At 46.9% G+C, this 23207-nt stretch overlaps 1 protein-coding gene across 2 annotated transcripts in view; it reads right to left on the bottom strand.

Annotated features, from left to right (window-relative positions):
* Positions 1-23207, bottom strand: part of RHOQ (ras homolog family member Q) — a 40273-nt gene that overhangs the window by 16324 nt on the left and 742 nt on the right. For both annotated transcript variants that reach the window (XM_043918101.1, XM_043918100.1), the window contains exon 2: positions 22892-22950. In XM_043918101.1, coding sequence (XP_043774036.1) covers positions 22892-22950 — 59 coding nt within the window. The remainder of the gene's footprint in view (positions 1-22891; positions 22951-23207) is intronic.

Consider the following 23207-nt stretch of genomic DNA (forward strand, 5'->3'; position numbering starts at 1 on the left):
GTGGATACGGGTTCGATCCCTGGTTGGAGAACTAAAATCCTACATGCCTTGGGGCAACTAAGCTGGCTCCCCACAACTAGAGAAAGACTGTGCACCACCAGGAAGACCCAGTGCAGCCAAAAAATTAATAAATAACCACTGGACTGGCAGTCCAGTGCTTAACAATCCACCTTGCAATGCAGGGGATGCAGGTCTGATCCCTGGTCAGGGAACTGAGACCCCACACGCAGCTGAGCACTAAGCCCAGCACACTGCAACTAACTGAGTTCGTGCCACAATTAAACAGTCCATTCGCCGCAATGAAAGTTCCTGGATGTTGCAACTAAGACCCAAGGCAGCCAGATTATATATAAATGAGAGGCACTGAGTCAGGTATTTAACAAATTGGGACAAAAATGATTATGAATGCAAACTGGGATATGCTGAGAAGGAAAAGAGCCAGGAGAGCGGGCAAGCAGGATGACCAGCTTTAGCCTGGTTGGTGTGAAAAGACCTCGTGGAGGGAGTGATGTCTAACCTGGGATCTGAGGGATGTGTTGAGGAGCCAGATACATGATTGCAGGGGCAGAAGGCCCACGGCAGGAAAGCCCTGACAGATGCTAACGCAGGAAAGGCCAGCAAGACAAGGTGAGATTGGAGAGGGAGCCCGCCTGGATCCGTGGAGCTTACTACAACGGAAAGTTATGGACTGAGTGTCTTGTAATTTGTTTTTTTTAAAAAAAGGCAATTCAGTCTGCTTTGTGGTGAATGAATGAGGTGGGCAGGAGTATAAGGAGAGACAGTATAATAATAATTTAGGTGAGAGAAGATGGTGGTTTAGATTAAGTGGAAGCAGCTGATAGCTAGAGAAATGGTGGATTCTACATAGATTCTGGAATTAGACTCAAGTTTGGGTGATGGATGTGGAGCTAACGGTTGGGGAGGCTTCTGGGATAATCCAGGGTTCAGTGTGTGCAGCTGGATAGGTAATGACTTTTACAAACGATGAGGAAGACTGAGGGTGGAGAAGCACATTAGGGAGAAAATGCATGAGACCAATTTTGGGCCCACTAAGTTCAAGATGTTGACAATGGAAAAGTGTATCTGGAGAAGTTCTCTGCCTCTGACTCAGCTCTGGAAGTCTCCTTTTGGCTGAACCAGATGCATCTGAAATTTCACATTTCTAAAATGAAGTCATTTCTTCTTCCTCAAATTTTCAAGTCCTCCTAGGTTCACCATCTCATGAAAAGACATCACAACTCAATCAGGATCAAACCAGAACTCTGGAAGGCCTCAGTATCAACATCAAACACAAAATAAGTCAACCACTTGCCCAGTCAGCCTGTTGTCCCTTCTCCACATCCCTCACCTGGGTACCTCACACTCACCTTTCAAACCTTGGTCTAAAAATCTCTTGGTCCAACAAACTTTCTTCAAACCCGCAATTCAGATTAAGGTCCCTCTGTAACACAATGTCATCCCATTGTCATCCCTGTTCTGTCATCCCATTTCTTACATTGTAATAGATTGCCTCTTTTCTTTTCATTTTAAATCTGTATCCTTCGCAGGACTCCCTGAGGGCAGAGGACAACTCTTCAAAGTCTGGCTTATAGTAGCTGCTTTTAAAGTCTCACTGAATGAATGAGGAAAGCATGTGGGAGGTGAAGTCAGAAGAGCCAATTGCAGCCAGATCACAGAGGCCTGCCCCTCCTTCACCAGCTACAAAGCTGGAGACAGTGGGTAAAGCATTTGAATTCTCCACTAACAGGTGAATTTTTCAAGTTGCTGTTACCACTTTCTGCCCAGAATCCAACTGCCTGTCCAACCCATCTTCCTAAACAATAAGGTGAGCTCTAAGGAGCAAAGCCTCAGACTGAGTGATTCTTCCAGTATTTTAGTTCCTGCTATTGTTTTTCACTGCCACCTTTTTTCCATTGTCTTGACACTTATTCTACTTATTCTACACTATTCTATCTATGGAGGATATCATTGACTGTCTACCCAACATCCTTTTCCTGCTTGTTCCCTCTTTCCAAAACTGGTTTAGTTCAGCACCTACCTCTCCTCTATGCAGACACACGACCCCATACTTAGCTTAAAGTAAGTCCTAGTTGGATTTAAGCCATACATGGAGTTTCACTCCTTACCCCCTGGCCAAAGTAAGTACAGAAGGATTTACCACTCACTGGCCCCATCTCCAATACTTTGGCCACCTGACGTGAAGAACTGACTCATTGGAAAAGACCCTGATGCTAGGAAAGACTGAAGGCAGGAGAAGGGGATGACCGAGGATGAGATGGCTGGATGGCATCACTGACTGGATGGACATGAGTTTGAGCAAGCTCCAGGAGTCGGTGATGGACAGGGAAGCCTGGCGTGCTGCAGTCCATGAGGTCGTAAAGAGTCAGACATGACTGTGCGACTGAATTGAACTGAACTGGCCCCATCTCTGCAGCCCCTGAAGACTGTTCAGGGACTCTGCCCAATGCTGTGGTCCCTCTATCACAGGGGACTAGTTTTTGCCCAGGGCTAACTATTTCTGTGCAGGCATGAATAATTTCAATGCAGGCCTGACACTTCCAGGGGAGCAGCCCTCCTACCCTTCCAACACCTGAGCTGCAGAGGACCCTTGGGCACTGTGGATGCAGGTCACCTGGGCTTCCCGTGGGTGAGGGTGCCAACGTAGAACTAGGAGTTATGGATGGGCCAAATCCAGAGGAAACACCATTTTCCTTGGCTGTGGACTAAGACCTACATTCTTTGCCTTTGAGGGTGAGAAAGAGGCTGCTGCTGCTGCTGCTGCTAAGTCACTTCAGTCGTGTCTGACTCTGTGTGACCCCATAGATGGCAGCCCACCAGGCTCCCCCGTCCCTAGGATTCTCTATGCAAGAACACTGGAGTGGGTTGCCATTTCCTTCTCCAGTGCCTGAAAGTGAAAAGTGAAAGTGAAGTAGCTCAGTCATGTCCAACTCTTAGCGTCCCCATGGACCGCAGCCCACCAGGCTTCTCTGTCCATGGGATTTTCCAGGCAAGAGTACTGGAGTGGTGTGCCATTGCCTTCTCCGGAGGAAGAGCCTGATGATGACTAAAGTCTCTCATTGGCAGACACCTTTACATACAGACTTCTAACATACTAGGGACAAACAGCAAGAGAAGACTCAGGAACTACCCTCTAATTAAGCCTGAAACGCTGGTTTTCTCCATGCCCACCTGAGGCAGCCACACTACACAGAGGAGTTAAATCATAACTAGCAAACATATTTAGAATCTGAATACTTGAACTACACTCCCTGGCCAAACACGCAATACAGGCAGATGGGGGAAGGAGGCTTCCGGGCAGGTAGGCAAAATCAGGATGACCTAAGGCCATTCACAAATACTGTCACAGAACAGACCCTTTAGGAAGTACACACAATATCTGTTGTAACTTGACGGAGGCGGTGGTTGTGCAACATTGTAAATGTACTGAAAAGAAGTCAAGTGTAAGTGTTAGTAATGTCTGACTCTGTGCGACCCCACGGACTGTAGCCGGCCAGGCTCCTCCATCCATGGAATTCTACAGGCAAGAATACTGGAGTGGAGGGCCATTCCCTTCTGCAGAGGATCTTCCCAACCTAGAGATTGAATGGGAGTCTCCTGCATTGCAGGCAAATTCTTTACCATCTGAGCCACCAGGGAAGCCCATAAAGGTACTACGTGCCACTAAATTGTACACTTAAAAATGATTAATGTTACATTGTGTGAATTTCACCTTAATTTAAGGAAAACACATGGGTTAACAAGTGTGCAAAGCCAGGTCCTTGTGGGCACCCCCACACATGTGTACACACACACACAGATTTCTATGAAATTCAGAGGGTTGCTTGCACATGGCAGAAATACTCTTCCCCTGCAGAGAGTCCCTGGCAGAAACTCCCAAGACATCCACTCCTCAGGAGGTGCGTTCATCACCATCATACGCTTCCACATTGTGGAGCACGACTTACCCTCCTTCAGGCACGTCTCAACCCCCTACTCTGCCTGTTCTGCATAACCTGCTTCATCTTCTCCCTCCATTTCTGGCCCCCTTGTTCTACAGGAGGCTCCCAGCAGAGCTCTTTGCCAGGCTTATTATGGAGTGACTGCACCACGCTACTTCAGCCTTATTTCACTTCACAGCAAGAACGACTTGCTTCTGCTACCACACTAGTCCAACCAGCCCACCAAACCTTTGGCTCCCAATATAGTGATGAGGAAACTGTGGCTCAGAGAAACTCATCATTTGTCCAAAGTCACAGTTGAGTTGGGCAGAAGTGAGGCAGGAAGGCAGTTTCTCCTATCAACTAGTTTAGGACCCTCATGGCCTCTTTGTTCTAAGCAAGCAGTAGATTTTAGACACAGACCTTTTAAATCTCTGAATCACAGTCTTACTGGCTATGTGGCCTCAGGCAAGTTACTTACTGTTTCCATTTCCTTCTTCTATAAAATGGACTCAACTGTTGGAAGATTAAATGACAGACACAGCCTGTGTGGTGGCTGCAAACTTATCACCCCACCCGATGGCACAACTTCTCTGCTCAGTTTCAGGAGAGTTGACGCAAAGGAATAAATTGGAGGAAATGAAGGATGGAGGGGAAAATCGACTTTGTGAAAAACACACTGAGAAATTTGGCTGCTTACGAAGTGTATGTTTACCACGGCAGGCAACAACTGAAATTGGAGGTTTTACTAAAATAACTGAAGATAGCTAAATCAATAGACCCCAAAAGTATTGTTTTAAAACAATGGTTAACGAGACCTGAGAAGTGAAAAAGAGTCAAGATGCGTGTGGACTTTGATGTGGCCGCCCGGCCCTGCACACAGCACAGGCAGTTCTCAGCTGCTGCCTGTAAAAGGTTCATTGGACCCACATTTGCACCAGCATCTTTGTGCTCCCAGAAACTCAGCCAATCCAGGAGCTGGATTGCCCACTACAGAGAACCTGTCTAGAAGAAAATGTGACACTGGCCAAAACACGCCAAGAGCCAGAGCAACAAGATCAAAAAGCAGCATTTGACAAAACAACATTTTTAAGAAAAACCTGTCACTTCTAGCAGTTTCGAATGTCCATTCTCTTTCATAGATCCTCTAAAACACTTGAAGGCAGCACTGGGACAGGAGCTGTCCCCCAAGTAGGGCAGAGAGCATCAGCCAAGCCCAGAGCAGTGGGTGAAGTGCTGGTGAGGCCGTGGCTGGAGCAGTTGGGCCAGTTAGCATGGGGGTGGAGGTGGTTTTCAACCGCAGAGGTGTGGACCCTAGTGTCTGGTCAAATCGCCAGGAACCTGTGAGGTTCCAGCTCTCAGCACCACCCTAAGTCACCGAGTAAGCTGAGTCCTGTCCAAGCTGACATGTCAACCCTTTTATGGAGTCTGTGTTATGTGCTTCCTGGAAAATCAAACAGCCTACATCTCCCTTCAGAGAGTCACTAGTTCAGTTAAGCAATCTAGTAAGTCCCTGGCAGCAGGGGAAGTCACTAATTAGAATAATGACTTACAGATATAATGTGGGCCTGGTCTGAGGTCCAGCATTGCTCTCCTGGGCTGTGCGTGTAACTCATACAAGTCATTTCAATGTGTCTGTTAATAGCAAAGGCAGGAGGAGGGGTAGATAATATCACCTACTTCAGAGGTTGTTGTTATGATCAAATGGGATACACAGGCCCAAAGATGGCCCCCTGAAGAGACATATATGCTAAGTGCCATGGGAATTCATATGCTGTCTACCGCCTGAGGACTAGAGAAGGCTGCATGGAATACCTTGTCCTACCCATATTCCCTCTGAACCTCAAACACACATGCTCCTGTCACCTCCTCACCTAAGAAAACTGTCCTGACCCTCCCTGTCCCCATCCTCAAAGTGGAATTGCTCCTTCCAGCTTCCCAATGTCAGCATCTGGGAATGCAGTTAATAAATATAGGGGAACTCTAGTAGGACACCCTAATAATTTGACATAACGCTACATGTTGAGAACTAAAGTCATGAAAATGAAACCATAATCATCATTAGTCATCTGCAATATGGGTCATTACTAAGAAATCACTGACATGCTTGAAAACACCCGAATCTAATCAAGGTGAATAAAATGTAACTAAAGGAAGCTGTAACCTAATAGAATATGTTTTAGCCTATCTGAAAAATGTTGACTTAAAAATCATTATCTATAGAGACTCTAAGTAGACTCTTGTTGTTGTTTATTTGCTAAGTCATATCCGCCTCTTTTGCAACCCCATGGACTGTAGCCAGCCAGGCTCCTCTGTCCATGGGATTTCCCAGGCAAGAATACTTAAGTGGGTTGCCATTTCCTTCTTCAGGGGATCTTCCCAACCCTAAGAAGAGTCTAGCAAAGGAGAAATTGCATAATCAGAAATATTCATGCCCATCCAGCTTTGCCCAACAGTAAGATGCTGGACCTGGTGGACAAACAGATCCTGGACACTAGAAAGCCAAGCTCTCACATGGAAGGGACAGTTAACCATATGGTTCCAGGATCCTGATGAAATTCATATAGCCTCTACCACCTTTTGTTCCAAACCCTGAATCCCAAGAAAGCTTCTAATGGATCCATTTCCCCCGGTACCTAAGGCTAAGGGAAGATACACTGGATAACAGGCACTGAAAAGGTATCTATCACTATAGCTTTGCTCTTCATATGTATGTTTTCTGACTATTAAAACAAATTCGAGAAGAATTCAGTTAAATCTTACCCAACTGAACACATGCATCTACCTTTGATCTTTCCCAAATCCTCTGACATATACAGTAATTAAAAAAAAAAAAAAAAGGAATAAAGCCACAGGACAAATTAAACAGTCACATAATTTTAGAAGGTAGAAAGCCAAAAAACAAGTAAGAACTGATATGCAGACCCTGGGAGCCAAATCCTGGATCCTGGGCCAGCAACAAGGGGAAGTTATAAAGCACCGTGTTCTGCTCAACAGAACCCCTTAAAGGTGTGGGAGCTCGCACAGTGTGTTCTGAAAGTGGGTTGAAAGCGGAGCCACGAACAAGGGGTGGGTTGATAGTCTGCTTGTAAAGCAGTTACACCCCAGATACCGTTCTCTATCATGATAAATGCTCTCCCCAACCCTGACAAAAGGCAGAGATATTTATTCCCAGGAAAGTGTAGAACAGAGGGTTCCCTGGGTGGGAAGACAACAGGGCCCAGTTGCACATACCTAATACACAAGGCCAGAACAGCGGAGCCTAGCAGGACCATCTCAGGCAGCAGAGTGGAAGATTCTTTTCTGGGGAACATGACCAGTGCAAGAGGAAGGACCAGGTTCCCCAGGGAAAAGGCCCAGACAGCTCACCCTCCAGCAGTGGTTCTCAAATGGGGAAACGGGAAGTAAGGGGTGGTGTTGCCCCAAGGGAACACTTGGCAATGTCTGGGACATTCTTGATCATCATGACTGGGGTGGGAAAGGCAATAGGGATGCGCTAAACATCCTACAATTCACATGACAGCACCACAGCAAGCTGACCAGCTCAAAATACAATGGTGCTAGGGTGGGAAACCCTGACCTTCAGTAAGGACCGGAGTCATCCAGCTCCACGTATACACACAGCATTCCACATCCTCTAGTGTCACTCCCATAAATATTATCAGACACTTGAGAAACTGCCACAAAAGGCAGAGACCACAACAAAAGACTGTGGGAAAACAAAAAGTTCAAAAACCTATCGTTAATACCCTCAGAGACTTCTGATGTTTGCTTTATGTAAATTTATCTTTGTTGTTAAAGTGTCTAATGGCTTATGATGTCTATCTTCTTTGGGAATTGTACCTTTTATCATTAAAAATATTCATCTTTATTTAAAATAAATAAATTTTTTAAAAAGACAAAAAAAAAAACCAAAAAAACCCTACCCTCAGAGAAATTAGAGAAGATATTCAAACCAAAAGCAAGCCAAGCCAAACTTAGAAGAAGCTAAAGAAAAAAAGAAAGGAACATCCAAAGAACAGGAAAAGGTTCTGCTAGAATGACATTAAACAAACAAACAATAGTAAGGGTAGATGATACAATTGAGGAACTCTCCCAAAATAGAGCAAAAAGACACTGAAAGGGCAAATATAAGACAATTGTGGCTCAGTTGGTAAAGACTCCACTTGCAGTACGGGAGACTTGGGTTTGATCCCTGGGTTGGGAAGATCCCCTGGAGAAGGGAAAGGCTACCGACTCCAGTACTCTGGCCTAGAGAATTCCATGGACTGTATACAGCCCATGGGGTCGCAAAGAGTCAGACATGACTGAGCGACTTTCACTTTCAGAGAACCACCCCAAAGCTCCAATATCTAAAACCTGGAAGTTCTAGTGTAACAGAAGAGATTAACTGGAAGTGAAGAAATCAAAGAAATAAACCAGGAAAATTTCTCAGAAGGACACGAATCTCTCGAGTGAAAGGGCGCACAACAGTTGGCTGGACCCTAACCCAAAGACCACGAGTGTGAAATTCCAGAGAGGAAAACCAGGTTCTTGACACTGAATCCAGGTCCAGATTGGGATCAGACTTTCCGACAGCAGAAACTGAAAGTGGAAGACAATGGAGCCATGCCTTTAAAGTTCTGAAGAAAAAATGATTTCTAATCTATTTTCAAAGCGTCAACCAGGTATGATGGAAATTAAAACACATTCAAACATACAGGCATCAAAAAATTTGCCTACGACGCACCTTTTCTCAGGAAAATAGATGCTTTACCAAAATGAGGAACTAGACTATGGAGACAAAAAAATAAAAATAAGGATGTAATACATAAGATAGAGTCAAAGGGAATCCCAATGATGATGAAGGAAAATCCCAGGATGACGGCTGTGCAGCCATCTAGAGGCAACTAGCCCAGTCTGAAGCAGAACAGTAGGCTCACGGCAAAAGTCTCCAAGCAGACACAGACAGAAGACTGGATACACTGGAATGCCTGGAAAGGCAAGTTCAGGATGAAACAGACATACAATGAAAACTAAGCAAGGGAAAAAGCAAAATAATTAGTAACTCCAGGGAAACAAAAAGTGGCACGAGGAAGGAAAAGTAAGTATAGTGCATTACATGGCTCAGCGGCGCTAACACAGCGCGTGCGTGCGTGCTTGGTCACTTCAATCGTGTCCGACTCTCCGTGACCCCATGCACCATGGCCCACCAGGCTCCTGTGTCCATGGGATTCTCCAGGCAAGAATACTGGAGTGGGTTGCCATTTCCTTCTCCAGCGATAAAGTACGAAGTGAGTGAAGTGAGTGAAGTAAGAGAAGTGAAGTCACTCAGTTGTGTCCGACTCTTTGTGACCCCATGGACTATAGCCTACCAGGCTCCTCCGTCCATGGGATTTTCCAGGCAAGAGTGCTGGAGTGGGTTGGTGCTAACACAGTAGTAAAGATATAACCATGGATCAATAATCAAACAAAAATTACCATATTGCTCCTGGGGATGGGTGGATGGGAAGTGGAAGATACTCTGATAGAGAGCTAAAGCCTCACCATTCACAGTGTGAAGGCAACAGGGGATTTCTTTTACCAAAATAAACTGCTAAGAATTGAAAGTGCTTGCCTTGGGGGAGTGGAAGAACTTTTCTGCAGAGAAGTTGAGAGCAATCTTGTTTTTTTCACAACAGGATCTTACAGAACTGTTGACTCTTTAAAACTTAAGCCATTTGCATATATAACTTCAACAAAATAAGCCAAACTTTTTTATAAATTGAAGGAAAACAGAATAAAGTATAAAGAAGTAAATTTCTAAAAATATTCACCATCACTACCTAGAGCCAACAGACTAACATTTTGACAATTCTGCACCAATTTTTCTTACACATTATACACATGCATATTTTTCAAAGTTGTAATCATGCTACAGTTTTGCTTCCTGCTTTTTCACACCTAACATACCACCAGCCTTTTCATATATCTTTAAATATCTGTTGAAAGCAGTTTTTAATGGCTGTGATTACTCTAATACACCTCATGCTATCATTTAACAAATCCCTTTTTACTATGCGTTAATGTGTTTATATTTATCACTAATATAAGTATCACTATGAATAACATTTTATGTAAATCTTGGTGTACACTGAATGTTTCCCTGGCATAAATTCATAGAAATGGATCACTGAAAATGTAACCATCTTTGCCAAATTAACTTCCAAATGGACTGTATCCGTTTTTACTGAACTGTACATAAAGCATCCTCTTCCCTGACTTCTGAATATCAATTTTTCTCATGTTCAATTTGATAAGTGAAAAAAAGGTTTTATTTTCATATCTCTGCATATTGTGTGTTCATTGGCTATTGGCTTTTCTTCCTTGTGAGCTACTGGTTTATGGCTTGTGTCCATTTTTTCCGATGAGACTACATGGTAAGTAAATCCCTCCACAGTCTTGTTTATATCTGGATGTCTATGAATTAACACAAATCAGACCCATGGAACTGATGATGTGTGAATGCCTCAGTGAAATCAGGTTTCTAAGTCTCAATGGCCCCACGGAGGGCTGAGCTCTCTGGGAGGCTTCAGGCAAGCAGCATGGCAGTCAGGCACCTCTGTGACACTCCTCACACTCCTACCCTTTCTTGGCACATTCCATTTTCTGCTTTCATTTTGATCATATGGACTTCCCTGGTGGCTCAGGTGGTAAAGAATCCACCTGCAATGTGGGAGACCTGGGTTCCATCCCTGGGTTGGGAAGGTCCTCTGGAGAAGGGAACGGCTGCCCACTCCAGTATTCTGGCCTGGAGAATGCCATAGACTGTATAGTCCATGGGGTCACAAAGAGTGGGACATGACTGAGCAACTTTCACTTTCTTTTTTTTTCTTTTTTTTTTTTTTGCAACTTTCACTTTCATAGTACACATCTTCTCTTTGCAATAGACTCTAAGCTCCTACAGAGGAAGAATCCTATCTGATGGATCTTTATGTTTCTCACATCACCTATATTTAACAGATACTCACGTACTTGAAGGATAAAGACAGAAGGGTGTGGATGATGGGAGGTGGGGGAGGTTCATGAACACAGGCAGCAGCAGAACTGGAACACTGAAAGAATGAGGGAGACCCGGCCCCAACCCCTTCTGGAGGCTGGGGTGAAGACTGCACCAGAAATACATGACCAGCAGAACTTCAGAAAGTGGTTTCCAGGGTTCAGGCAGAATGTTCATGTAATGAAGACTGATAAAAAGGAATAAAAACGACAGGCAAGGATTATTCGGCCACAAAAAGAAATGAAGTACTGGTATACTCTACAACATGAGTGAACTTTAAGAACATCATGCTAAGTGAAAGAAACCAGACACAGGGCCACATATTGTATGATTCCACTTGTATGAATGGCCAGAATAGGCAAATCCACAGGGACAAAAAGTAGGTTAGTGGTTGCTAAAAGCTAGGGGGAGAGAATGGAGTGTATTAGTAGGTACAGGGTTTCTTTGGGGAATGATGAGAATGTGTTCTGGAATTAAACAGTGGTGAGGGTTATACAATTTTGTGAATATATAAAACCTGCTGAATATGAATAATACCTCAACTTTTAAAAAGGAAAGAGGAGTAAACTTATACATCAAGCAGTCTGACCCATGAAAAACTTCTGAGGAATCACTTTGCTCATAATACCAGCTTGCCTAGAGTGATGCTTCCACAATGCCTGACCCAGCAGCAGGGTGTCCGGGCTCCCCACTAACCCCCTGCTTTTAAGAGAGGGATACCTAACATAAAACACACTGAAGGGATCCCAGAGATCCAGACTTGCTGGAGAACAGCAAACATCCTATCCAGTATGTTATCCAAATAGACCTGGAAGCCTTTCTGCTAATGGCATCCATGAGTTAAGAAATGAGTTTTACTGTGCTTCAGTGGACAACACATTGCAATGACCACCTATAATCTGATTTTAAAGAACTTCAATAACATCCAGACAGGCCAGGATCCCCTTTAAAATGAGCTGATGGAGGAGATGTAAAGTCAAGGGAAAAGTACTTTCCGTGATTATCCTTCTGACAGAGTCCCCTAAATCCAACACACATCTGGCTGTGACCTGTGCTCAGTGTATGTGCCACCTGCAGCCCGCTCCTCCCCCATTCCCAGGGCTTACAGTCTGGGGGCTGAGCAAAGATTTACACAGAATAAAATGAAATGCTAGACGACAGCCTATACATGATTTTTTCAGCTGAAATTCAAAGGAGTTCAATCCTTAAGAGGGCTGGAGCCTCAGAGGAGGAGCTCATGGGATGCCTGGGCCTCAGAAGGACCTTCCCACTTTCTGCAGGCTGGATAAAGACCACAAACTCCCTGCTGCCAGACAAGGCCCCTGTCTGAAGACTGCAAGAAACCCTCTCACCTCCAGCCCTTCCCCATTCCTCCAGGGCCAGGGAGGCCACGAGAAACACCTTAATTACGAACCCTTAATCAGCTAACTAAGAAGGACAGCTCTTTGAAAATTAAGCTGGGGTAAATGGAATTTTAATCAAGCTGGACAAAAAGAATTAAATGCTTCCTCTCAGTGGCAGCTCTTACAGGGGGCATACTTGAGCCAACTCATTTATAATCCCAACCATTAGCTCATTTGAAAGAGGATGGTCTTTCTACACTGGAACAAGTTTTGAAAAAAAGAAAGAGCAAGAGAGAAAAAAAAGAAGGAAGAAAGAGCAGAATGAAGGAGGAATTCAAAAGTGGGGGAAGGGAAGGGGAATGGAGGAGGAGGACACTTACACAGCCAGCCATGGTCAGCCCGAAAAGTAATTACAGCTGAGAAGAGTGAGTAATGGCCTGTCCCAGTGACCTGCCTGGGGAGTTTCAATACAAAAGGATGTCATGCCCACCTGTGGCTTTGTAACTAATTTAGCACAAACTGAACCAGCCTTGTCCTCAGGGGCGGGCCTGTCACCTCCCAGAGTGCTAACCTCAGCTATGGTGAACACAGCAGGGCCTGAGCCTCAAATCTATCTGACTGCTTACAGTACAGGGGAGAACATGGCTTGACACTTGGGTTTCATCAAAGTATACTCATGGAGCCTACTGTGTGCACACCCTGCGTCAGACAGCATACCACTGGAGCCAAGGGCAGCTTAAGGAGTTCTGCTTCCATTTTCTGCTGCTGATACTGCCTTGGCCCCATCTCCACCAGACAAGTGAGGAAGGCAGCACCACTGGCTGAATGATTCAATTCATTCCAACATATACAGAGCGTCCCAACCTCATGTAAAGAACTAGAGATGAGGGTGTGTGTAGGCGTGTTTGGATGGATAGGGGTTAAAAGATGAAGAAGTTATGTACTGCACTCTGGAGACAATGTGTAAGTATACCTGCGTATACTTACATATACATATACACATACATATACGTGCGTGTATGTGTGTGTGTATACACACGTGTTGGGGGAGGGGAGGTGGCTTGTTGTGAGGAGATACATGAGGTTCACAGTTATTCATTAATGGTGGCTCTGATATTTCAGTTGTATCAGAATCCCCTGGAAGGCCTGTTATACCAGAGTTGTCCCAGATTTTCTGATTCAGGAGGCCTGGGGTGAAGCCTAAGAGTCTGGATGGCTATCAGATTCCCAGGAGACACATGTTGGCTGCAGGACCACATTTGAGAATCAGTGTAGTTTAATTCAAGGGCTTGCCAAGTGGGGCTAGTGATAAAGAACCCACCTGCCAAAGCAGGAGACATAAGAGATTCGGGTTCGATCCCTGGGTCAGAAAGATCCCCTGGAGGAGGGCACGGCAACCCACTCCAGTATTCTTGCCTGGAGAACCCCATGGGCAGAGGAGCCTGGTGGCTATAATCCCTAGGGTTGCAAAGAGTCGGACATGACCGAAGCAACTTGGCATGCACGCACGTAGCAATTCAAACCCTTGCTGAGCATCGAGTACATGTACGAATCCAACCTGGCACTTTTCTTCACCTAAAATCGACCTGGAGAATCCTAGGCAGCTTAGCTGTTAGGGGCAGTTCATTGCTTGGGAAGGACAGAACCCAGCCCCCTCTGCGCCCCCTGATGAACAGGCACCTACTCCCGTGGCCCTTCTGCTGAACTGTGAGCTTCTGGCGGCAGGGCCTGACCTGTCTTGTAAGCCCCGCCCCTGGCAGAGGGACTGGTGGCCCAGACTGGTGCTCAAGAAATGTTTGCTGACTGAGTGAGTGAATGTTTTCATCCCGTCCTGGCAGCCTCAGTGGCGGGATGCAGCCCAGGTGGTGGGCTGTGGGAGCAGACGTGGTGTCAATGGGATACTCAGGAAGGCAGGCAAAATGAGGCGCAGGTGGTGGAGGGAGCCTCTGGGTGCACATCCAGGGCATACCCGATGGACGAGGGACAAACAGGTTGAAAACAGCAATTTTTACCTAAATAAGAAAACTGCTAAAGGGAGAAAAAGAAAAGCCTGGGGCAGCCCCTATGGGATGGAACAGACACCGGCCATGTGCTGGCTGTCACGGCTCTGCCCAGTAGCTGCCGCACACACACTCCAGGCAAGTCGGGGTGGCAGGCGAGCGGGGTGACAAGACGCAGGGGCGCCGCGCACAGCCCGGTCCCCCTTCCTGGGAAGGGGCAATGCAGGCCCCAGCCTCACTGGCCATGCAGCCGCCAGTGCCACGCCGAGGACGGCGTATTTTTCAGCAAGAGTGGAAGTTAATGAACACATGGACAAAATGCCCTTAACCTCCCAGGGTGGGGGAGCGGTGGGGGTCTCTTTAAGGGCCGTTTCAGCAGCAGCGCCTGGTGTCCCAACTATAGATACCATCCCACCCACTCTTCCATCCAGAAAAGCAACAGGCCTGGAATACACTGTTAAATGAAATAGCAAAGGAGTGATGTAAAGGAGACACATAACACCATCAAGCTGATTCGTGTGAGCGATTTAACATAAAGAACCCAGGCCTTGGAGTTGGGCAGTCCGCCCTGCAACCTTCATTTTGCCTTTTATCAGCTGTTGTGGTAAGAGCAAGTTACTTAACTTCCCTGAACCTGCACAGGAGACAATGGCAACTGGCTTTCTTTACTCACAGAGCAGGTGAGAGGCCTCATGGAGGCAGGACATGAAACATGCTTTGTACCCTGTAAGAACACCATTCCATGACGAGGGTGTCATTATTGAAGCCCAGAGTCCACCCTCAGTCTGGAAAGGGCTGGCTTGTGTGGGGATGGGGACGAGAGGTGGCCAGGCCTCTACTCAGGCACTTGAAATGAAACAGTAGCCCCTTTCCCCCATGTTCTGCTCTTTCTATTAAAATCAACAAGCAAAAAAAATAAATAAAAAAAATAAAATAAAATCAACAAGCAACGCAGCACCAGATTAATATCTAATTACTAAGCTGTCACTTACCAGGTAAAAAACTCCATAATTTAGGACTCATCCCTACTCCACATGTTGACACTGATAGCAGGGATCTGGGGTAGCATAAAAAGACACATTTGGGACACCTCATGCCTGCACGCCCCACGCTCTTCCTCTCTACCCAGAATACCAGTTCTCCATGCCCCTCTGCCTCTGTGACCTCATTTAGTCCCTTGCTTCTCAAGCTTTCACTCCTTGGGAGAGAAAAGAGATATGTGTTTAGCACACAGTGGGTCAGGTAGAGGGGCCCTGGGGTAAGTGACTGAGGTCAGGCTGATTGAGCTGGAAGGGACAACCTGAGCCCAGGGCTGTCCATCCTAGGCCCCACCCAGCTGCCTTGAGGCTGAGAAAAATCCCTTACTTGGGAGCTGGAAAGCTCTGATTTGATTTTATAATCCCCATTTTACAGATAAGGAAAATGAGGTTTTGAGAGGTCAAGACCCTTGTTGAGAAGTGGATCCTGGCAGTCCAATGTGGGGGCCCACCATAGTAACCAGCCTACTGTGCTGCCTTCTGTCTCTCCCTGCAAGCCAACAACTTCCAAAAGCTCGTCTGGACCACCTCCTCCCAGTTGGACCATGTGGCACGTGTTTCACATGAGGAGTGTTCCCTATTGCATAGGTGGACCTTTATGCCATCTGATCCCCCTTCTCTCCTCCCCCAGGAGACTGACACACAGAGCCAGCCCTGAACCAACACCAGCTGAACTGAACCGGGGTGAAACCCCCAAAGCTGGCCTGGACCATCGTCACAGACTGAGTGCCGGGCCATTTGGACCATCTCTAACCCTGATGGAACCCTGCAAGGTGCCCATTATCTCCCCACTTTATAGGGAGGGAAGAATCCGGGCTGCCTGATGCTCTCACAGAGAGAGGAGGAGCGCGATTCAAAGATGTTCCAGACAATCCAATACCCATACATTTACTGCCAAGCTGCCTTCTCCTCAGGGGATTTGAGACAGAAACCTCAGGAAAGATGCTTGAGACAGCATTGGGGGACGGACCCACAGATGATACTAAAGGCCCCCAGGGTCCAAAAGAGGGGATAACACTGTTGGCCTGATGCTTATCTACATACCTGTCACTCCTTTGAAACTTAAGACACTCTTAGAGAAAAAAAAAAAAAAAAAAAGACACTCTTACTAAATTTACAAAGCTTTTTTTTTTTTTCCCAAGAAAGGGGGTGTGCCAGAAGCTCTTATTTAAGAGCAATAACCCTAGTCTTTGGTTAACCTTTTAGCAGAAATGGGTTGGCAGCCAAATGGGAATCAACTCAATTTAAGAAATATTCACTGTAGGCTTACCACGCACCAGACACTGGGCTACCAGCTGGAAACACCGTAGAGAAAAAGAAACACAGTTGCCTGTCCTCACGGAGCTTAGAGCGGAATGGAGCCAGATCTGCAGGCAAAGGATCCGGAAGGACTGAACCCAGGAGGGCTGGGAGACCCGGGAGAAGGCCCGCGTGCCACCGTGTGCAGCCTCCCTGGCTGGGTCTCCCCTCGCTTCCTCCTGCAAAGCATCTGTCTGCCAGAAACTAAAAGAGGAACGGCAAACTGCTGAGGGCAAGGAAAGCTGCTCCTTGACCCAAGCATGCCAAATTAGGGCAAAACCAAGCCCTCTGACTGAAAAGAAATTCAGCTGAGGCGCACAAATTTTAAAGACATGTGTGGTCTCGGGCTTAGTTTCTTTGTAACAGCCTCTCTTTCCTCCTCCTTGTATATTGCTATTCTGTGTCTGAGGCTTCTCAGTAGTACCAGCTGCTGCCAACACATGTGTCAGCCCCGTGGAGAGCGGCTCCGTTTTGTGTTGTTTAATACCATTAGGGCTCGTCTCTTGAAACCCCCAATTCCACAACAAAACTGCAGACGCCCAGCTCCCCTTAAGGCCTCTGACCCATGAGCTTTAAAGCAGTGCTTCCCACCTTTTTCACATCCTGGCACACATAGAAAGGACCACATCTGCTCCGCTCCCTGGAGGCTGCACACTGCCCCCCGCCTCCCCGCCCAGAGCCGAGCGGATGGTATCTGGGCACACCTGTAACACCGTTCCTGATACACCTGCTGCGAAGCTTTGGTTCCCAGAGCGTAAATGTCACCAAACGTCAAGAGAATCATGACAGAAGTGAAGCCAGATGGATCAGAGGACCACATCCCAAACCTGTATCAGAGTCCCAAGACAGGGGACACAGGACCTTTGGCCACCACAAAGGCTTTGGAGCCAAAAAAGGCCATCCACCTTCCCCAGGCGGAGGAGGAAAGCAGCATTCCCTATGATGCAGTGCAGGCTAGAGATATAAATAGCTTCTAAAAAGGTTAGCAAAATGCAGAGATGACAAATCTACAGGAGGTTACTAAGGGAAACCAGGGTGCTCAGTGCCCGGATCTCACCTGTTGCGGCTGATGTCTGAAAGGAACACTGCAGCTCCTCTCAAACTCTGCTCCCCGGGTCCCTCAGGGTGAGTGAGGGGGTACAGGGACCTGGAGGCCTGGTGACGTGAGCAGGCACTTCCTGAGTCTCACTGATGTTCCCCGCAGACCCCTCCAAACTAAGGAAAACCTTTCTCTGGGTCTGCTTTTCACAAGCCCACTCCCTCCACTTCCTCAGCAGGGAGGAGTCCACCTTGGGAGGTTTCGTGAGGATGCTGGCCCGAAGGCAGGAGGTGTTCCATGAAATTCCCTGGGCTTTCCCCTCCCCCTTCCCATGACCCTGGGCCCTTGGGTGCTGCCCAAGGAAACACTGAAGGCGGGGCATTCCAGAAGGCGGGGCATTCCCAGGCTACTGGCCCTGGAGATTCCCTTCTGGAAGGGAAGTGCTTTCCTGGGTACCCAGAGAGTTTGCAAGGGAGCCACAGCTGCTGGGCTACGACAAGTAAGAAACAGACCTTGCCAGTCCCTGAACCAACCCCCGGGGACACCCAAGCTAAGGTATTCATAGCTCTCCTGTATGCATCCTTGAACTTGTGTGTGTTCAAGTTAACATATATAGCAACAGTACACCCCGAAGCACGCATATGGATGTGTACACACTGAGGCAGTGACTAAATGTGGAACTCCCGGGAACCCAAACTCAGCCCCAACACACACCCTCTTGAGTGTGGGTGTTCCGGGACCTGGGATAAACTGGGCGTCTGTCCTTCCCTCTTCAAGGTATCAAGTTCTGCCTTCCTGCCAAGGATTAAGAGATCAGCCGGGTGCTGGAGAGCAGCTTGCCAGGCAGCTCCCACCGGCTCATCTGCCAGAGCCCTTTCCACTTCCCCCAGGCTCCCTGCACAAAGGCAGGAGGGGAAAATCTCACCCTCTAGCCCCTCTGTGGGCAGACAGAGGGGCTGCAGAGCCGATCTCAGAGCCCTGAAAGCTGGGCAAGAAAGGAGAAGCACTGCAGAGGCCCAGGCCGGAAGCCAGACCCTCCAGCAGGCCCCAGGGAGCAGGAGGGAGTGTCCACAACTTCCACTCTGAAAAGCTTGGCAGTAAAATATTGGGCCTGCTCCTGGGCCACCCAGGGTCTTGGCCAAGACAGGGGGGCTTCCCTCTGGCCTAATGCTGGTGGTGGTGCGGGATGTGCCCAGGCAGACCACGTGACTGGACTAACACTGCCCATCACACTCATGTTTTCTCTCTCTCTGCCAGCAGCAGAGGTGAAGAGGGAAACTGCCTGCTCTGGAAGGCAAGAGGTCATCTGCTACAGCCACCTCTTGAATTGTTCCAATATGTTCTTTAATATATAAATTGGGCCATTGTTACATGGCTTTGAACTCGACTGGGGTCAAAGAGGGGACCCAATGGGACTTCCCTGGTGGTCCAGTACTTAGGACTCCATGCTGCCAATGCAGGGGGCTCAGGTTCGACCCCTGGTTGGAGAATCAAGATCCCACATGCCAAACAGGGCAGCTAAAAAATAAAAATTAATAAGTTTTTTTAAGAGGGAACCCAAGAGTAGGTGCCCAGACTAGAAGTCCCAACCAACCTGAGGAGGGTGTTGTTGCTATGAATCAAATACAGAGAGCACCCAAGTACACAAGGGAACATTGTACTTTATTTTTTAAAACTTTTTATATTTTTTTCTGGCCTCAGGTAGGATCTTAGTTCCCCAACCAGGGATCAAACCTATGCCCCCTGCATTGGAAGTGCAGAATCCAAACCACTGAACCATCAGGGAAGTACCCACAAGTGAATATCTGAAAGTGCTATGAGTTCCTTCCCCATCCCAACCTACCTCCCAAAGTAGCATCAACTGAAACCTACATAGCCCACTTGGTTCTCAACACTGAACTCTTCATTTTGCTAAGAGTTCTATCATTGGGGATGTAGGTTCTGATCGAGAAAGGAAAACCATCTGACACAACAGGGCATTTAGAGAAGGGAGCATTCAACTGTGTCCATGGGTAGTGATGGAGACTGTGGGAATTCTGAAGTACAAAGTTGGCACCATGGCTCCACTCAAAAGGCTCTAGGATCTGGCATCCTAGTTGAATTTCTATCAACTCCAAGTATAACACACTGCCCTCTTCCACCTGCGACCCCTTCACCCCACAAAACTGCCTACAGTGGAGCACAGTAATTTCTCCAAATATTTATTACACATCTACTACTATGAATGAAGAATAGTGTCAGCTGCTTTTCCACACATTAAACAATTTAAGTTGGCCTACAACACTGCAGTGCAGATTTTAATTATCTACATTTTTTACTAGATCACAAAGAAGGTTAATAATGTGGTAAGAATCACAAGAACAGTTCAGCCAAGTAGAGATCCGGGCCCAAGCTAATTTGGTTCCAAAGCCCATGGGCTTTTTTCTGGTGCCCTTTAGACTTTAACATTTCTCTACATATGTATATGTGTTTCTTGATCACTATTATTATTATAAGATTAATCTGATATCGATTCATAAAGGCATGAGGCCTTAATGCCCAAGTACAACACAAGTACCTCCTAGATAACACTCATGGCATCTAATTCAAACACTTCCACCTGTGCTGTCATTGGCCGTGGCAGATCCCTATCTTAAATTTATTCTTTGTAGCCCCCAGGTGCTTAGTGCAGGGCTAGGTACCACAGAGTTGCAAAGAGTCGGATATGACTGAAGCGACTTGAGCACAGACACACACAGGTACAAAGTGGGCACTCATTTAATCTCATTGAGGATTATGTTGCTAAGATTGCTTATTAGTAATAAACACTTGGATGCTGAAAGATGAATTATTGCTAAGAAAAGTCTTAGACACTGAGAGAAACACCAAGGGGGCCTAGTTCACCTCGTGGTCAACAGAAAAGCTGATCCACCACTGGGTAAAAAGAGTAAACTTTAATCACCAATAGGTTGATCCCACTAGGTATACAGCTTACAATCTCCACTGGAAAGAGCAGTTGACTCTTTGGACCTGGGTTCTTTCCTCTGCAGGACTGGCATATAACCCCCGCTCAGAATAGCTGTGAAGACTCCAGGGACCATGTCGACAGACATACAAGCAACCCAATCAACCCAGGTGTTACCTCAGCACCTCCCATGGCTTCCTGTGTATATAACCACCTCTATATTCAGACCCATGTCCTAACCCCAGCAACACCCTTCAGTAGCTGTGTGACCTTAGATCAGCGACCTAGCTTCTTTGAGCTCCTTTTCTCATCTGCAAAGATAGTGGACCACCTATCTCATGGGGTTGTTTAGTGAAGAAGATGATACAATGTTTGCATGTGGATGACCCTGGCTTGATATGTACAATAGAAGAAAGTCAGCAAATATTAGTCAGATACGAATGTGCACAGAACAGCTCTGACATACACACGTCCTGTTGAATAGGGCTCGTGGCCAAAACACAGTCATGGTGACAAGTAACAAAGAAAAGGGAAGAGGCACTAGTGAGAGAAGTTAAAATTAGAGACGATTCTTAAAAACCTCTCCTTTCAACCAATAATTTCAAACTGTTGTTTACCAGCTATACTGCTTAAACATTGGTCTTATTTGATTGAATGGGTTCTGCCTCTTGCCGTCCATGACAGAAGGAGTAGCTACAAGGCAGGTAATGAAAAGTGGCCCTGGAAAGCTAAGAACTGGTTATACTGGGACTTCCCCGGTGGTCCAGAGGTTAAGATTTTGCCTTCCAATGCAGGGAGTGCAGGTTCTATCTCTGACCAGGAGCTAAGACCCCATATGCCTCCGGGCAAAAAACCAAAATATAAAACAGAGCAATATTGTAACAAATTCAATAAAGACTTTAAAAATCGTCCACATCCAAAAAAAAAAAAAATCTAAAAAGAACCAGTTATACTGACCTGGGTCAGTTTGGTGAGAGGGGGTGGCCTTGGTCACCTCTCTCTGACAACAGTCTCCCTTTTGAGGCTACTCTATAGAGTCTGTTCTAACAGTCTCTCTCAGAGGCTCCTCTAACTTCACAGCACAGAAACCAGAGGTCACACTGAGGCCCCCAGAGAAGACATTTTCCAGAATCTAACCTGATACTACAATTCTGAAACCCAGAACTAGATGAGTTACAAAGAAAACCTCCTCTTTATTGACCTACCAAGTATGTGCCAGACTCAACGCTAAGCATCTAGCATATAATACATGCCCAGGGGAATGGTCTGAAATTTTTACACCCCATCTTACACATAAGGAAACTGCACTGTTGGCTATTCCCTACAGACACTCTCTAAGGCCCTCAACTGCCCACATGTCCTCAAGAACTCGTCAGGATGACACGTAGAAACTTCCGTCTGAACTTTCAGGTCTAATCACAGGGCTGGATTTTGCAAAACTTCATCACACATCTTAGGCCCACAGCAAAAGTGGGTTTGGGAAAAGGGTGGAGCTGGTACAGAGTCAGAAAGGAGACTTCAATCCTTCAGAAGCCACCTCTAATTTGCCAATAATGCTTAGAGGCTGACAGGAGGAGGGTGCATTTTCTTTCTGCACAGTGATCTCTACCAAAGAAAACCCAGACAAAGTCACCTGGCCTTCCTAGGGAACAACAACAACAAAAGCTCTTCCTCCAAGGTTCAGGCTGAACTCCTAACCCTTCCTTCCCCTCCCTGCCCCAGGGAGTGGCTGGATGGTTGTTGTTTCTTTTCTTTTTTTCCCTGTGGTCCTCGGTAACACCACAAATTACGTTTTCAGGGACTTGAGTCCCAGAGTGCAATGATGTTGTAATAAACATAACCAGGACCAAATGCCTTCCCATCATATTAGATGATGCCATTTCCCACCAATCAGGCTCCTCGGGCAGGCAGACCACTCACCAATGAGGGACCAGACAAAGGCTGTGAGGGGAGACCTGGTCATCTGCAACTAAAAATAAGGGCGCTTCAGGATTGGCTGCTGCCACTTTGCAACAGGAGTTGGGACCCACACACCAGCCACCACACAGAAGGCACACACAGGCAAAAACTTTCAGCCCAGGGGTTCCCGTGGGGTGGGCTGGTCTGCCTTTGTTGCTGAGGTTTTATCTTTTTCCCAATGTGCTGACTCCAAGAAATACTTGATCCAGAGGGACACACCCTCGCTCCTAGACACCTCAGTTTCTAAAGGCTCTTCGCGATCACCGTAAATTGGGGAAAGGGAGGGGGGTGTTGGCCGGGGCCAAGACACTCACCTGTCCCGCAGTATCATAGAGTCCCAGGAGGTACTGCTTGCCCCCTACGGTGACGCTGACTGCAAGGGCAGAAGTGGGGGCGGGGAAAAAAGCTCAATTACCTAGACTCTGGGGCCAATCTGTTCCCCACCAGAACCCTCCCCTCCCAAACCAGCGCTCGCAGGCGGGAGCTCCCAGGGAGATGCCACCCCTTTTCCCAGGCTCACGGTGAAGCGGGCGTGAGGCTGGGATGAAGTGGCCCCCGGCTGCCCACTCCCTTCTCCCAAGTCCCGTAGCCACGCTTCCCCTTCGGGGTTTGAGACGGTTGGGAAGGCGA

The sequence above is a fragment of the Cervus elaphus genome, chromosome 11 (assembly GCF_910594005.1).
Source record: "Cervus elaphus chromosome 11, mCerEla1.1, whole genome shotgun sequence".
In the NCBI taxonomy this organism is placed as follows: domain Eukaryota; kingdom Metazoa; phylum Chordata; class Mammalia; order Artiodactyla; family Cervidae; genus Cervus; species Cervus elaphus.